The sequence below is a fragment of the Chionomys nivalis genome, chromosome 11 (assembly GCF_950005125.1).
Source record: "Chionomys nivalis chromosome 11, mChiNiv1.1, whole genome shotgun sequence".
In the NCBI taxonomy this organism is placed as follows: Eukaryota; Metazoa; Chordata; class Mammalia; order Rodentia; family Cricetidae; genus Chionomys; species Chionomys nivalis.
Window position 1 is genome coordinate 33365220 of NC_080096.1, and position 18120 is coordinate 33383339.

The window sequence follows — 18120 nt, forward strand, 5'->3', positions numbered from 1 at the left end:
AAGTGTTGGCCTAAGCTTAGAGCCTTGTCAGCAGGCAGGAAAGAAGTGTGGAGACGTGTTCCTGCAGCAGCAGCCCTAAAGTTTTCTGGATGGCAAGCTTGCAGAGGTGCCTTTTCTTTTCTTCTTTTCTTTTCTTTTCTTTCTTTCTTTGAGAGGGTCTGTGTAGCTCTGGCTGACCTGGAACTATGCACACCAGGTTGGCCTCGAACTCACAGAGATCCGCCTGCCTTTCCCTCCCCAGTGCTGGGATTAAAGGAGTGTGTTCACTGCCCACCTCAGAAGATTGATGGATCGATCTATTATCTATCTATCTATCTATCTATCTATCTATCTATCTATCTATCTATCTATCATCTATCATCTATCTATGTATCTATCTATGTATCTATCATCTATCTATCTATCTATCTATCTATCTATCTATCTATCTATCATCTATCTACTATCTATCTATCTATCATCTATCTATCTATCTACCTACCTATCTATCATCTATCTATCTATCTATCTATCTATCTATCTATCATCTATCTATCTATCTATCTATCATCTATCTACCTATCTATCTATCTATCATCTATCTATCTATCTATCTATCATCTATCTATCTATCATCTATCTATCTATCTATCTATCTATCTATCTATCTATCTATCATCTATCTATCTATCTATCTATCTATCTATCTATCTATCTATCTATCATCATCTATCTATCGTAGCACCTTCTCTGAGGCCTCCTTGAAAGTTGCCCTCATCCTCTCTTCCTTTATTTCCTTTACCACTGGGAAAAGCAGGGCCGACTTCTACGGGCACCGCCTTCCTGGCTGGCAGGCCAGCGGACGTTCAGTTGCTTGCTATGTTGCAGACACAATCCATCTGCAGCTACCAAAGGGGAATAAAAATGACTTCTGCCTACTTACTGGTGGACAAACAGAGCACAGAGAAGAACAACAAAGTATCGTGGACATCTAGGCGCTGCCAGGACAATGGCAGCAGCGTCCTGAGCTGGAAGCTGCTCTCGGCTGGGAGTCAAACTTGAGGCATTCCTCAGCTTCTTTCCTGGCGCAGGGCAGTGTGGTAGACTTGTGTGTCCTGGGAAGGCAGAGGCCAGCTTTTCTTCTGTTTCAGTCAGGGGCTCTGAGGGTGCAGCCGGGAAGCACAGGCAGGAACAGGGCTCGGGGACAGTTCAGGCATCTCCTCTGCTGCCACCTCACTTTCCCACATCTCCCTAGCTTTGCCCCTTTGGGGTCTGAGACTTGATTGTCTGGGGTACTTACACTCTGTGGTCAGGAGCTCTAAGAAAAGAACTAAACCCGAGGGTAGGAAGGGCCTTTAGAAAGCATTCAACCGGCTGACCAGTGATGGCGCACACCTTTAATCCCAGCACTCGGGAGACAGAGGCAGGCGATCTCTGGGTGTTAGTTTTTTTTTTTGTTTTCCTTCTCAAGACAGGGTTAGCCGGGCGGTGGTGGCGCACGCCTTTAATCCCAGCACTTGGGAGGCAGAGGCAGGCGGATCTCTGTGAGTTCGAGACCAGCCTGGTCTACAAGAGCTAGTTCCAGGACAGGCTCCAAAACCACTGAGAAACCCTGTCTCAAAAAACCAAAAAAAAAAAAAAAAAAAAGACAGGGTTTCTCTGGTAGCCCTGACTGTCCTAGAACTTGCTCTGTAGACCAGGCTGGCCTCGAACTCACAGAGATCCGCCTGCCTCTACCTCTTAAATGCTGGGATTAAAGGCGTGCGCCACCACCAGCCGGCGGATCTCTGTGAGATGAGGCCAGCCTGGTGTACAAACCGAGTTCCAGGACAGCCAAGGCTATACAGAGAAATCCTGTCTCAAAAACAAACAAAAAAAACAAAACACAAGACACACAAACCAAAGCCCTCAGTCCGTGGATGGAGATGGCTTGGTGCATAAGAATCCTGCTCTTCTAGAGGATCCAGAATGAACACTGTTTGTAACTCTAGGTTGGGGGGATCCTACATCCTCTTCTGGTTTCTGCAGGTCCATGCACAAACGCACACAGTCATAATAAATAAAAATAAAATATTTTTCTCCCCCCAGACAGGGTTTCTCTGTTCATCCCTGGCTTACCTGGAACTCTATAGACCAGGCTATCCCCAGACTCAGAGATCCACCTGTCTCTGCCTTCAGAGTTCTGGGTAAAAGGTGTGCACCACCACTGCCTGGCAAATAAAATATCTTTTTTAAAAAATATTTATTTATTATGTATACAATATTCAGTCTGCATGTATGCCTGAAGGCCAGAAGAGGTTACAGATGGTTGTGAGCCATCATGTGGTTGCTGGGAATTGAACTCAGGACCTTTGGAAGAACAGGCAGTGCTCTTAACCTCTGAGCCATCTCTCCAGCCCCCCTAAAATCTTTTTAAGAAATGAAAACATCACTAATGAATCGTGATAAAGAAAAAAGCCATGGTTTATTGATGTTACTGGCTTGTTTTCATGTGGTGCCGGTAATGAACCTGATTAAAAGCTATAAGCAATAGTTAAAAAATAAATAAATATTTATTTTTTATGCATGTGGGTTTTTTCTATGCATCACTTGCACATCTGGTGCCCAAGACTTCAGATCTCCTGTAAACAGAGTTAGACGGCTGAGAATCACCATGTAAATGCTTGGAACTGAACACGGGGGTCCTTTGGAAGAACAGCTGGTGCTCTCAAACACTGAGCAAGCAAATGAATGTTCAACCCAAAATAAAATCTTTTTTAAAAATATTCACTCACCCTAACTCTTATTTTCGCGATGGAGACATGCGGTCAGCAGTGAACTGGACAGAAACAAAGCCCGTCACACAGTCTTCTTCCCGTCTGCCTAGGCAATGTTGCCAGTACTACTAGACACCACACCCTCATTATCATCATCATCATCATTTTTTATTGTTATTTTATTGACTTTTTGAGACAGGGACTCACTATGTAGCCTGGCTGTCCTGGAACTCACTCTGTAGACCAGGCTGGCTTCGAACTCACAGAGATTTGTCTGCTTCTGCCTCCCGAGTGCTGGGATTAAAAGTATGCATCATCATGTCTGGCCTTTTTCCCCCCTACCCAGCCCATCCCAATGCCTTTTTCTTTTTAATTAAAATTTTTTTTTGAGACAGGGTTTCATGCAGGCCAGGCTGGCCTCAAATTCCCTTTATAGCTGAGGATAACCATAATCTTCCTGCGTGCTAGGATTACACGATTGTAATTAAATTAAATCTGCAAAACCCCCGCAGATTTAATTCTAGTTCCATAGGAACCATCTTGAACAGTTTCATAGCTCTTTCTCTCTCCTTCACTCCTATGTTCTGCTAGGCCACTGGGCTCCTGCCTGACGAAGGCAAACTTCCAGGAGCCCTATCCTAAGCACTGGTTGGAGGTGAGGCTCCCCCAGGGGATGCATGCACATCTCTCTCACAAGTTCAATGAGAGCAACATACGATCAGGCAAGATTACTCAAGTGAACTTGAGAGCCTGGAAAATTTTTGAAGCAATGTAGAAACCAGTATTTCAAACTATTCTTTATTATAATTACTGCCACCCACAGTGAGGACATCAAGAGAAACTTTTACTTTGATAATTCTAGGAGGTGAAATCTTACCCCAGGAGTCACTTTTATCTTCTTCTAACACCTGGCGGTTGTAAAAGCCATGCAGGGAGGGGAGACAAGAGCAGAGTGCTCTTATGTTTGGGAGCAGGGGTGCAAACTGGAAGGGGATGACTCCAGCGAGCTGCGAACAGAGAAACCTCATTCTTCAGTTAACTGAAGCATGAGCACCTGTATAATTAAGACAAAGGGACGCAGCTGGAGAAGTCGGGACGACTTTCAAACCGTTCCTTGTGAGACTGAGAGGGCATCCCCAAGGTGTGGTAGAGATGGAGAAGGCTTGGCTCAGAACGCCATTTTAGATTATAGCTGTGGTGTTCTAACAAATAAAGCTTAGCTGAAGGTCAGAGTTTGGAGCTGGCCACTAGTTCACCATAGAGGCCAGGCAGTGGTGGCGCACACCTTCATCCCAGCACTCGGGAGGCAGACGGATCTCTGTGAGTTCAATGCCACCATAGCTACGCGAGACTGATCCAGTATAAAGGAGAAACAGAGCCAGGCGGTGGTGGCTTGCACCTTTAATCTCAGTATTTGAGAGTCACACGCCTTTAACTCTACACTAGGGAGGTAAAAACAGGAAGGGATATGGCCGGGCAGAGAGAGGAGTATAAGATGGGACGAGACAGGATGTCGGGCCAGTCTCTCTGAGGATTCTTGGAAAATAGGTTCTTGCCCCCTTTGGTCTGAGGACTTGGTAGAGGTAAGAAGTCTCTCTAGTGGCTGGCTCTTTTACTTCTCTGACCTTTCAGCATTTACCCTGATATCTGACTCCAAGTTTTTTTTTTTTTTTTTAAATATTTATTTATTTATTATGTATACAATATTCTGTCTGTGTGTATGCCTGCAGGCCAGAAGAGGGCACCAGACCCCATTACGGATAGTTGTCAGCCACCATGTGGTTGCTGGGAATTGAACTCAGGACCTTTGGAAGAGCAGGCAATGCTCTTAACCTCTGAGCCATCTCTCCAGCCCCCTGACTCCAAGTTTTTAAGACCAATTAGAACTCGTGCGACAGTAGCTTTCGCTTCTGTGAAAACCGTGGGAAAGGCTGCTCACTAGCAGTGGCTTCCTTCAGCTTGCCATATATAAAAGTCTCTAAGGCGGAAGTTCTCCACCTGTGGGTCTCAATCCCTTGGGATGGGGTGGGCCAAACGACCATTCCATGGGCGTCTACTGTCAGATACTTACACTACAATTCATAAAAGTAGCAATAAAATAATTTTTTGGAGACAGGGTTTCTCTGTGTAGCTTTGGAGCCTGTCTTGGAATTTGCTCTGCAGACCAGGCTGGCCTCGAACTCAGAGATCTGCCTGCCTCTGCTTCCCAAGTACTGGAATTAAAAGCGTGCATCATGTGGTGGTGGTGGGGTCACCACACATAAGGAACTGTATTAAAGGGTTGCAGTTAGGAAGGTTGAGAACCACTGCCCTAAGGGATAAGAACTGAGCTGGAGAAAAGGGGTGGAGACTCAGAGTGAATGCTGGGTGAAGGACAGGGTGGTGCAGGTGCTAGATATCTGTATGGAGCCTCTGGAGCAAAAACCAAGTCTTGGGCTACCATTCAGAGGTGGTACTGCCAGGTAGGTACCGGGTGTAAGTGTCTAGAAAGCCTGATTAGGGTCAGGGCTTTTAGATTGAAGATACTTTTTAAAAAACTATTTATTGGGCCAGGTGGTGGTAGCACACACCCTTAATCCCATCGCTCAGGAGGCAGAGGCAGGTGGAGGTCAAGCAAGGGCAAGTGCTTTGAGGTCAAGGCCAGCCTGGTCTACGTAGAGTTCTAAGGCAGCCAGGGCTATACAGAGAAACACTGTCTCAGAAAACAAACAAAAAACTATTCATTATTATTTGTGTGTTTTTGTACCTTTATGTGGGTTCCAGGGATGGAATTCAGGTTACTAGACTTGAGAACCATGGGCCTTTGCTGGCTAACCCTCTTGCTAGCCTTATTTTAGTTCTTTGTTGAGAGAGGAGCTTATGTAGGCTGGTCTAAGCTGGCCTCAAAGTCACCTGAGGATGACTTAACTTTGATTCTCTTGCCTCCATCTCGAGTGCTAGGTTACAGATACGTGTTCACAGGCTGGGCCTCAGACGGAAGATACTTCACAGACTAGGCTTGGTCGGCCAGTCAGGAATAATCTTCAGAGGACCTACTGGACAGCTGCTTCCTGTCTGTGAAGTCGGCATACAAGACCTGGACCACTGTGTCTGCTTCATTCTGTTGCTCTCGCTAGATTTACTCTGCAATCCACAAACTCACACTGTTATTCTATACCCGGAGCCCAGATGCCAGGAACCTGGACCGTTCATCCTGCCTTTGGAAGTCTTTCTATTTTGTTTCTAGTGCAGGCCTTGAACCCAGGGCCTTGTGCAGGCGAGGCAAGCGCTTTACCACTGAGCTACACCGACAGCCTGGAAATTCTTCTTTATTGAAAAATAAATACAGAGTCAAACAGGTAGGTCAGCCAACATCTGTAGTTTGGGGGCCAAAAGGAAGGGGTCAGGCTTGTCCAGGACTCAGATCTCCATGAGCTGGTCATTTCCCACAATCACCTCGTTCATTCGTTTAGCTAAGGAAACAAAGAGAAAAGGTTTTCATTGAGCTGGCAGCAAAGATATTATTTCAGCTGGGCGGTGGTGGCGCATGCCTTTAATCCCAGCAATCGGGAGACAGAGGCAGGCGGATCTCTGTGAGTCTGAGGCCAACCTGGTCTAGAGAGAGAGAGAGTTCCAGAACAGGCTCCAAAGCTACAGAGAGAAACCCTGTCTCGAAAAAACCGAAAAAAAAAAAAAAAGATGAAATGAATACAGTTTCCCCAAACATCCCTATTACTATGCTTTTGTTTTCTGAGACAGATTTTCTCTGTGTAGCCCTGGCTACACAGTTTATACTTCCCAGTTGTTTTTTAGTTTTTTTTTTTTTTTTTTTTTTTTATTTTCGAGACAGGGTTTCTCCGTAGCTTTTTTGGTTTCCGTCCTGGAACTAGCTCTTGTATCCAGGCTGGCCTCGAACTCACAGAGATCCGCCTGCCTCTGCCTCCCGAGTGCTGGGATTAAAGGTGTGCGCCACCACCGCCCGGCAAATTTGGATATTGTTATATTTTCAATTTTTGATAGTACAGTATAGTTGCACATATACATGAGTAAACTTATTTATAAGTTATATTCCTAGAAATAGGCCTAAATTAAACTTATAACAACTCGATAATGCTATCAGCTACTCTCCAAAGATCACTATAAGTTTGTTTTCCCCTGCAGTATAACCACGAGCCTGTTTCTGACATCCTGCCCACTAAGCGTTCTCTGTGCTAATGTGACAGATAACAACTCCCACGACTCTGAACTCGGGGTGTTGTTTACCTTTGGCTTCAATCCTCTGACCACTTCCGATCAAACAGTCCTTGATGTCTGCGCCCTTCTCAATCACCGCATTGTTGCAGATGACGCTGCCATGGATGCTGCTTCTGTAACACAGGAGCCAACACAGCAGTCACATTAGGGTGCCCAGGGCTTCACCAGCAAACCACTGCCTGGAAGCTCAGGCTTCCCTCTGGGCTGACAGCTGGTCAATCCTGTGGATGGCTACACGTCTCTTATTATTGGATGGCAGAAAGACGTTAGAGAATTTCAGAGTGGGACTACATTCATAATTATTTTCCAAGTCCTTACTTGACTTCTCATCTTCTTTTCTTTTTTTGCAATGGAGACTGGATCTAGGGCTTTGTGCATGTTAGACAAGCTCTTTACCACTGAACTATGGGCCCTCCCCCCTTTTGAGACAGGGTCTCGCACAGTCCAGGCTGGCCTTGAACTCACTATGTAGCCAAGAATGATACGGAACTCTTGACCCTCCTGCCTATACCTACCAAGTGCTAGGATTATGGGTATATATAAACACTGCAGCAACCAAGTTCATTTTACTTCCTAAAGTTTATTACATTATTTATTTGGTGTGTAGGAAGATGAAATGGGGGGGTCACACATGTCATAGTGTAACGGTCAGAGGCCAGCTTTAGAGATTGGTTCTCTCTTTCTACAATGTGGGTTCTGGGTATCAAACTCTGGTCAGGTCTGATGGAATGTGCCTTTGATCACTAGTCATCTTGCTGTTCCAAGTTCTTCTCATTTTGAGACAACATCTTGCTATGCATTCCAAGCTGGCCTGGAACTCATGATTTTCCTGCCCCAGACATCCAAATACTAGATCATAGGTATATGCTGTCATACCTAGCTTGATTTTATATATACACACATATATATCCATGTGTACACGCACCTACACACACACACACACACATATATCCATGTACACACACACATCCATGTGCACACACACACATATCCATGCACACACACATATCCATGTACACACACATATCCATGTACACACACATACACACATATCCATGTGCATGCATACACACACACACACACACACACACACACACACACATTTGAGACCAGGTCTCATTATGTAGCTCTGGCTGTCCTGGAACTCATTACGTAGACCAGGCTGGCTTCAAACTCACAGAGATCCACCTGCCTCTGCCTACCAAGTGCTTGGATTAAAGGGGTATGCTACTATGCCAGGCTCCTAGCTTGACTTTAGGTACCCAGGATCTTGGGGTATAATTTCTACTCAAATTCTCCTTGGCGGAAGGGTGTAATCTGAGGCTGGTCTGTAGGCTTGCCCACCAAGTCTTCTTACCTAGGATCATATGACAAATGTCATTGGGGCCCAGAAATTAAGAATCTTCCTGGTTGGGCATAGTGGAACATACCTAATGCCAGAACTGGCATTAGTAATGAGTGAGGGATTAAAGGCATGCAACACCACTGCCCTGTCCACTATTTTTTTTTTTTAATTTTCTTTGGAAGGGGGTATGTGGAGGTCAGAAGACAACTTGAGGGAGCCAGTGTCAGTTCTCTTTTTCCACTACGCAGGTCAGCAGGCTTGATGACAGAAGCTCTTACCTACTGAGCTGTCTTGGTGGCTTTTTCTATCTATCTATCTATCTATCTATCTATCTATCTATCTATCTATCTATCTATCATCTATCTATCTATCTATCTATCTATCTATCTATCTATCTATCTATCTATCTATCTATCGTGTGTGTGTTAGCAGTGCTAGAAATTGAAGAACCCAGGGCCTCATACATGGTAGTCAAACACTCTGCCACTGAAATATATTACCTAGCACAAAAATGGGTATTTCAAAAGCCAGTTCACGTCAAGTCAAGGACAGTGGCTTGGGCCTGTTATCCCAGCTACTCAGGAGGCTAAACCAGGACAAATTCAGGGCCTTCTTCAGCCATAGAGTGAGATAAAGCCCTGTCTGGACAGCTAAAACCCTATCAAAATAAAAAGGGGGTGGTTTGGGCAGCATGACCTGTAGAGCACTTGCTTAGCATGTGGAAATCCCTGGGCTCAATCCCTAGAACTGCCACCCTCCCTGCAAGCCAAACAAACAAAAAGCTCTACTCCAGAAAGACTGCTTTGTTCCACACCACTAGGAGGCTGCTGGAGGCCCAAACACACATGCTCAGAAGCAGCACTGGCTCTGGCTGTTGATTTGAATTTAGAAACTAACTCTAGTCTCCTGAAGACTGTGAGGTGGGAGAAGTCTTTAAAATAAAAACTGTTATCATCAAGAGTATGTGCATGGTACACACTGTGCCAGCCGAGTGTTGAGAACTGGCTCTTTTACTGTGGGTCCCAGGGACTGAGCTCAGGCTCTCAGGCTTGCCCAGCAACACTTCTTACCTGCTGAGCCATCTCACCAGCCGGAAAAGGTCTTAATTTTTTTTTAATTGGGAAATTTAACTTAAACATTTAAAATTTAATATATAGCCCTGGCTGTCCTGGAACTTGCTATGTAGATCAGGCAGACTGCACACTCAAGAGACCCACCAAGTGCTGGTATTACAGGTATGCCCCACGCCTGATGGCAAACCATCACCAACATTCACTACACATTTATGCCCGGTACTACGCTAAACACACTACAGCAATGAGTTTTTACGAATCACCTGGGCAGGACCAGTGAAATGGTTCAGTGGGTAAAGGCACTTGCTGTGCAAACCTGGAGAACTGAGTTCAAGTCTCAGAACCCATTTAAGGGTGAAAGAGCTGCTTCCAGAAAGTTGCCCTCTGACCTCTGTATGTCACGATATATGTCCCCACCCTAACTCCACTATTCACACAGCACACACAATAATAAAAAAATTATTTTGCTGGGCTGGAGAGATGGCTCAGAGGTTAAGAGCACTAACTGCTCTTCCAAAGGAAGGTCCTGAGTTCAATTCCCAGCAACCACATGGTGGCTCACAACCATCTTAATGAGATTTGGTGCCCTCTTCTGGCCTGCAGGGATACATGCAGGCAGAACACTGTATACATAATAAATAAATTAAAAAAAAAAAAAAATTATTTTGCCGGGCGGTGGTGGCGCACGCCTTTAATCCCAGAACCCTGGAGACAGAGACAGGTGGATCTCTGTGAGTTCGAAGCCAGCTTGGTCTACAGAGCTAGTTCCAGGACAGCCAGGGTTGTTACACATAGAAATCCTGTCTTGAAAGACAAAACAAAATTATGGGCGACACAAAGAAACGAGGACATCTTGTCTTGGCCTCCATCAATGTTTTTGGTAGGTCCAGGAAGAGAAAGTTATGTATTTAGTTAGAGAAAACATTTCTAGGTGATGCTCTGACTATCAATTTTATCTGATATAAAAACAGCACCCAAATTTTACAGATGAAATAACAGATTTAGAGAATTTAAACCATTTATTCCAAACCATGTAACTGCTAAACTGCACATTCAAATCCAGTTCTACCTGATACTAGAACCCATATTCTTCTTTTCTTTTTTTTTAATGAGATGGTTTCTCTTTGTAACAGCCCTGGCTGTCCTCAAATTTACAGAGATCATATTGCCTCTACTTCCTGAGTGCTGGGATTAAAGGTGTGTACCACCACTGCCTGGAGGTATCAAGATGATTTAAACTGCCCTATTCATGCAAGGATGAACTTTCAAAGGGAACAGCCCACACCACGAAGAAGTGCTGATGCCACAGGCGGGATGTTGGGCAGGATTCTGCTATGCAAAAACCAGTCCTTGGTACAGCTCAGAAGTCTAGGGATGCAGCTCATTCATGGAAGGTGTTAGAATTTTGACCTGGAGCCAGAATTCAGAACAGCCTCCAGTCACCTGAGCAAGAATGAGCACCCAAAGCACAAGGTGCTCTCAGCACGCAGAGAGCTTTACTGTTTCAGATGACCAGCCAGAGGCAGACAGGAAACGGGCTATCTGTGCTATCTCTATTCCTAGGGAAGGTTAACGCCTATTCTAGGCTGAAGCATCTCTGTGGGTGGTATGAATGGGACAAGTATTAGTGTGCTTTTTGGCAGTCTTGGGGTACATTCAGTGGGTGTTCCACGAGGTCCAATCCAGAACTTTGCAACTTGTCCAAATTGCGAAGCATTAGAGTCAGCGGTTACGGTAGCTCCATATCCTCCAGGAAATCCCCTACAGAGGGTAACAAGGAAGGTGCAGACTGCCTTATATATATGGGTCCAGAGGCAGAGCAAGGCCCACTTAGCCAAAGCAAAGCCCAGTGTCTGAAGTAGTAGCAATGTTTGTTTCCTATCAGTGGTTAAGATCTTAAAGTGTGCTCTGGAGCTGGACAAGAGGTGGGCAGACAGTCAGCAGGACACATGAAGCTGTGAACGAGGATTCCTGGAAAAAGCTGTGGGGTTGACTGGTTAGAACCTCAGTGATGTCGAGAGGCTGGAATGTTGCAGGTCTGGAGCCTAATTACAAGTTATTTTGGGCTGTTTTTAGTTCTTGCCCACCGCTGTGTTGAACCTATCGTCCGGTGACTAACAGATAAAACTTGTGAAATGCATTAACTCAATAAACCTGAGATTCCAGCAAAGGGCTAAGGAGGCTGTTTGGCAGCGTCTAATGCCAGTGCAGAGTTCTGGTCTTGCTGTAACCCACCTACCCATGTAGCCACTAATGTAATGGGAAGGTGTTTGATTTATGCCTTTCTTTGTTCTGTTACTATAGAAAGTTTACAGGATTGGAACGTGTTTATTTGGGGAGACCTAAATCTATCTTCTAGGGCCATGGCCACTCATATTTGGCTCCAAAATAAGCCACATTTTTATTCCTTTGAGTGAGAGCTCTTTCGTTGACAAAGGCATAATTAAAGACTACTAACTGGCTACACTGGAATCTGGGCGTGGGTGGGAACCATCACTGGAAGGAAGTGGCTGGAACGGAGGTCAGATTTCCAAAACAACCCACGGCTGCTCTCCGTTTTTTGTTTTTGTTTTTTTTTTTTTTTTTTTTTTTTTGCTTTTTCGAGACAGGGTTTCTCTGTGGCTTTGGAGCCTGTCCTGGAACTAGCTCTTGTAGACCAGGCTGGTCTCGAACTCACAGGGATCCGCCTGCCTCTGCCTCCCAAGTGCTGGGATTAAAGGAGTGCGCCACCACCGCCTGGCCTCTGCTCTCCATTTGTTTAGTAGTCTAACCGGGTCTGCAGAAGCCTCCTTACTGATCATCTTACTTAGTTTAAATGGAAGTTCTGAGATGCACTAGTTACTGTGTAGAGACTAGATACAACCGGGAAAAGGAGGCTGGCTAATGGGCAGCCCAAGGCTCTGCTCCCTGAGGCTCTGCTCAGTGGCTCCCTGAAGACTCAAAGTGAACTCTGGGTACGAAGCTTTTTTCTGACCATTTGTTTTAGCAGCTCTTCACTTTCATTGCAGATACCACACACTGCTTTTAATCCCAGTACGGGGGCACAGGCAAACAAATCTTTGCAAGTTCAAGGCCAGCTAGGACTACAAAGTGAAACCCTGTCTCAAAACAAAAATAAAGCCTAAAACAAAAACCCACCAAAAAACCAAGACTTCAGACCCACCAAAGGCTGAGGATTGATCCACTGCAGAGTGTGAGCCATGGGCCCATCCTCAGACCACAATATACACACTATATATTTTATGTATCTTTGGTGTATTTAAATATCTAGTGAATTCTTTTTCTCTCTCCTTCTTCCTCCCCACCCCCTCTTTTCCTGGCTTCAAACTCACAGAGATCCACCTGCTTCTGCTTCCCAAGAGCTGGTACTGAAGCCGTGCTCCACTTCACTGGCTGTTTCTTATTTTTTCTGACAGAGTCTCATACTGTAGTCCAGGCTGGCCTTACACTTGAGGCAGTCCTCTTGCCTCTGCCTCACAAATGCTGGGATTATAGACATGAACTAGCACAGTCAGCCCATGGATGTTACACACAAGCTCTATCATGAACTACATCTCCAGCCCAACGATCAGGAATTTTCCTAGAAGTATATGTATTTATCTGCTCATGATGAAGGGGATGGAGGGGCAGGACTATATCAACCTCTCTTAGGTGGCCAATTCTCAGCCAGATTGTGTTTCCTGCCTGCGCACCGAAAAGGTAATTTCTCATAACCCCAGAAGAGAACTGGGCCCAGCACCAGAGCTGGTTTCTGCATCTAGTACTGACTCTCAACCTGGCCCTAGGGTCTGTGCTGCGCTAATTCTCTCCAGGGTTCTCTAAGAAGCCACTTGGTGATGGCTGAGACTAATGGAGACTTGGTCCTTCATTCTTGGGCTCACATTTGAAACCAAAGGAAGGCCTGGGAAAGTACTACGCTGCTCTACCTACTGTGTCACATTACATACGGAAGAAGTCCTGACTGGTGACACAGGGTGCCTCTTAGTTCTCCATCCTTTCCTGGTTTTAAGTCTTTCTTCAGTGTGGGGATCTAGAGTGTGCGCGTGTGTGTTAGGAGACCAAGGTCTCATGTAGCACAGGTTGGCCTCAAATTTGCTATGTAGTCAAGGGTAACTGTATCTTGAGGTTCCAAGTGCAGGGATTACTGGTGTGTGCCACCATGCCTGGCCAGAACTGGAGAATAATGAGATAGCAAAATGCTTGCCTAACATGAACAGAGCTCTGAATTCAACTTACAGTACCAACATACACAGACTTCCTTTAGTTCATTTCAGGAAGGAAAAGAACACATACACAAACACACTCTTGTGTGTATACGTGTGCATACGCAACGTTTACACATCCGTGTATGTGTAAAAGAGTGTACGGGTGAGCATGCACTTTTGTTTAATTATTTATTTATTTATTTATTTATTTATTTATTTATTTATTTATTTTGGTTTTTCGAGACAGGGTTTCTCTGTGGCTTTGGAGCCTATCCTGGAACTAGCTCTGTAGACCAGGCTGGTCTCGAACTCACAGAGATCCACCTCCCTCTGCCTCCCGAGTGCTGGGATTAAAGGCGTGCGCCACCATCGCCCGGCTTGTTTATTTATTTTATTTTATTTTTTTCGGTTTTTCGAGACAGGGTGGTTTCTCTGTGGTTTTGGAGCCTGTCCTGGAACTAGCTCTTGTAAACCAGGCTGGTCTCGAACTCACAGAGATCCGCCTGCCTCTACCTCCCAAGTGCTAGGATTAAAGGCGTGCGCCACCACCGCCCAGCTGAGCATGCACTTTTGGAGACCAGTGGTTGACTTCACGCGTCTTCTGCAGTTACTCCCTACCTTATTATTCTACATTTATCTATTTCGTGTGTACCGTGGTGGGTGTGTAGGACAGAGGAGTTGGTTTTCTGCTTTTACCACGCCAGTTCGAGGGATCAAACTTAGGCTGCCAGACTTGGTAGCAAGCTATCTTACCAGCGTTCATCTATTTTTTTGAGATAGGATCTCTATTTGAACCTGGAGCCTACCAACTTTGCTAAACTAGGCAGTCAGCAAGTCCCAGGGATCCTTCCTGTTTCCATCTAGACTAGAATTTTAGGTACGTACTGCCATGGCCAGCTTTCTAAAAGATGTATCTTGCTGGGTGCACACATTTAATCGCAGCACTGGAGAGGCAGAGACAAGCAGATCTCTGTGAATTTGAGGCCAGCCTGGTTTACAGAGAGAGTTCCAGGGGCAGGCTCCAAAGCTACAGAGAAATTCTGTCCTGAAACCTCCCCTCCCCCCAAGAAAGGGGAAGAAGAGTATCTTATTTTTATTTATGTGTGTATGCGCCCCACAAGTGAGAAGGAAGCTGAGGAGATTCCCTGCAGCTGGAGTTACAGGTGGATGTGAGCTACCTGACATGGATGCTGGATATGGGGCAGGGAATGGTAGGTGGCACAATGTTTTCGATTTGACCCCCGGTGTCATATAAATCAGGTATGGGGGTGCATACCTGTAATCTCATACAAAAAGAAAAATGAAAGTGAATATTTTCTTTTCTTTCTTTTGGAGACAGAAATTCATGGATCTCAGATAGGCCTTAAACATTTTTTCCTGCCTATTTAGGGTTGTTTTTTCCTTGAGACAGTGTCTCATTATATACTGTCTTGGAACTCACTATACAGAGCGAGTTCAAGGACAGCCAGGTAAACAGAGAAACACTGTCCTGGGGGAAAAAAAAAGGAAAAGACAGGGGCAGGTGGGATGCCTCAGAGGTTAGGAGCTCACACTACTATTGTAGAGCTCCTACACCAAACACCAAAACTGGATCGTTCAAAACCACCTGGAACTCCAGTCCCGGGGATCAGATGCTCACTACTGGACTTTTGCTATAGACATCAAACAACAAACCAGCTCAGAGATGGCTCAGCAACTAAGTGCACATGCTGCTCCTTCAGAGGACAGCAGTTTGACTCCCAGGACCCACACCAGGTGCTCACAGCAGTCTGTAACTTTAGCTTCAGGGGATATGACTCCTTGGGTACCTATATTCAAATACGCGCGCACACAAACACACACACACACACACACCCCTAAACGAAACAAGAACTGGGTCAGGATGGTACATGTCCACAATGCTAAAATTTGTTAGGTAGAATTAGAATGATTAGGAGTTCAAAGGCATCTTCCCTACACACTAAATTCAAGGTCAGTCTGGGCTATCTCCGACAAGGCTCCAGAACAAAAAGGATACTGCCCTGTGGAGAATCCTTGGCTTAGCAAGTCTAAGGCCCAAGGTTCAATCCCTATTGCCACAAAAAAAGTAGGCGGAATGGAGTAAAGAAGAGAGAAACAAGGATTCGGTGTGTGGCCAGTCAGCTGGAGCTATGCTCAAGGTAATGATTAGAATGAGAAACAGGAACAGCTTGTTTGGCCTTGAGGGCTAACTTGGTTAAGCATAGACAGCACAGAAAACCCAGGTAAAACCCTGATTTCCAGCTTGCTTAAGCCGAAGATGGGATTGGAGACTGCTTTGGTGTCATCTACTTTTTATTAAGAGGCAATTCAGATGTAGTTGAGGACAGAGACAGACAACAAATGAAAGCCTAGACTATTACAGGCTTTTTTTTGAGATTTATTTATATTTTATATAAAGCTGTATCTGCATCACACCAGTATGCCAAAAGAGGGCACTAGATCTTATGACAGATGGTTGTGAGCTACCATGTGGTTGCTGGGAATTGAACTCAGGACCTCTAGAGTCAGAGCTCTTCACCACTGACTGAGCCCTCTCTGGCTGGCCCTGACAATTAAGTTTTGACTAGACTTTTAAAATTATTATATTTTTACTTATTTGTTTGTTGTGTGTGAGTGTGCCATTATCCAGTCCCCTCTACCTTTTTTCTCTCCAATAGATTTGTGTCTACATTTATGTGTATGAGTGTGAGCATGTGTGTGTGTAGAGGTCAGAGGACAGCATGGATGTCAGGCTAGCTGGCGTGTGAGTCTCTGAGAATTTATTTCTGCATCTGCTCTGAATCCTGCTGAAGGAGCACTGGGTTACAGACAGGCATGGGCTATCGTGTCCTAATCACACGGGCTCTAGGATCTGAACTCAGGTTCCCCAGCTTGCCCAGCGGCCTTTCACCCTGTGAATCTTCCCAGCCTTCACTAGACGTTTGATTCCTATCAGCCGTCACAGAAAGTGGCAGAAAATGGAAGATAAGCAGGAATTTTCTGAGAACAGTCTTACCTATCGACACCTCCCCAAGGTGTAGATATTGGCATCTCCCAAGCCCTGAGGACCTTGGGCAGGGAGCTAACCCACTGTCCACAAGATCGATATGTCTGAATTTTAATTGCCCTTTTCAAATTTATCATAGGTAAATAAGCTAAGTGACCCCAAAATAATGGGGAAAACTTCATATGGGTCGAAAGATATCGGATCTTATCATCAGATGCTAATTTGTAGGACTGCGTGATCTCTCACCACCTTTAGCTGAGACTGGCTCTGAACTTAATGATTCTCCTGCTTCAGCCTTCAAAGTGCTGAGATTATAGGCATGTGCCATCTTATTCCTATTATTATTATTATTATTATTATTATTATTATTATTATTTTAGGTTTTTCAAGACAGGGTTTCTCTGTAGCTTTGGAGCCTGTCCTGGAACTAGCTCTTGTAGACCAGGCTGGCTTTGAACTCACAGAGATCCGCCTGCCTCTGCCTTACGAGTGCTGGGATTAAAGGTGTGTGCCACTACCGCCCAGCTATTACTAATATTATTATTACTATTATTATTATTATGCAGATGGGATCTTACTTTGTAACCTTGGCTGGTCTGGAACTTGCTATGTAGAACTGGCTGGCCTCAAACTCAGAGATCCATCTGCCTTACTGTCTTGTGGGTGCTAGATTCAAACTGGGGCCCCCTGGAAGAGTAACCAGAGCTCTTAACTGCCAAGTGATCTTTCCAGCTGCTCCCTGTCCCCTTTAACTTAGACTCCGGGGATCAAACTTAGGTCCTCCTGCTCTGAGGGCAAGCTCTTTACTAAGGTCCACTCCCAGCCCAATCAGTCACTCTGAACTGTAAAAGGAACTGTTTCCTCCGGGGGTTTGTTAGGAGTTGGGTGTGGCGGTACAGGACTTTTTGGGCAAGTGAAGGAAAGCTGAACCTAGGATTCAAGGTCAGCTGGCCCCATTTCAAGATAAACAAACATTCAACGAGCTCCCACCCCACATATTCAGCCCAATGAAGTGTTTGCATACCTCCCCTCCTCATTCTTTGCAAACAACGTAGTCCAGGCTGTTCTGCTATGGATCCCCCTTTCTCTGCCTTTTGAATGCTGAGAATCTGCTACTATGATGAGTCAGCTCAGTGATTTTGCTTTTGCAGCCTGTGAAGTAGCCACAAGCCTTCAATCCCATGACTTGGGAGACAGAGGCAGGAGGATCGCTGCGAATTCAAGGTCAGCCTGGCCTACAGAGTGAGTTCCAGGACAACCAGATCTATGTAGAGAGACCCTGTCTCATAAAAGAAAAGAAAGCAAAAGAGACAACCTCTCAGGGTGGGATGGTGCATGCCTTTAATCCCAGGACTTGGGAGGCAGATACAGGTGAATCTCTGGTTTTCAGAGTGAGTTCCAGAACAGTCAGGACAACCAGGACTACACAGAGAAACCCTGTCTTAAAAAAACAAAAACAAGCAAACAAACAAACAAAAAAACCAAGGCGCACAAGGGACAGTCTCATTGTGTACCCCTGGCT

General features: G+C 45.2%; 1 protein-coding gene across 1 annotated transcript in view; it reads right to left on the reverse strand.

Annotated features, from left to right (window-relative positions):
- Positions 1-6027: 6027 nt before the first annotated feature.
- The window catches only part of Eif2b3 (eukaryotic translation initiation factor 2B subunit gamma), a 65614-nt gene continuing 53521 nt past the window's right edge, over positions 6028-18120 (reverse strand). The window contains exons 11-12 of the mRNA XM_057783811.1: positions 6978-7081; positions 6028-6187 (exon numbers count right to left, since the gene is read on the reverse strand). Of these exons, the coding sequence (XP_057639794.1) occupies positions 6135-6187; positions 6978-7081 (157 nt within the window). The 3' untranslated portion in view covers positions 6028-6134. The remainder of the gene's footprint in view (positions 6188-6977; positions 7082-18120) is intronic.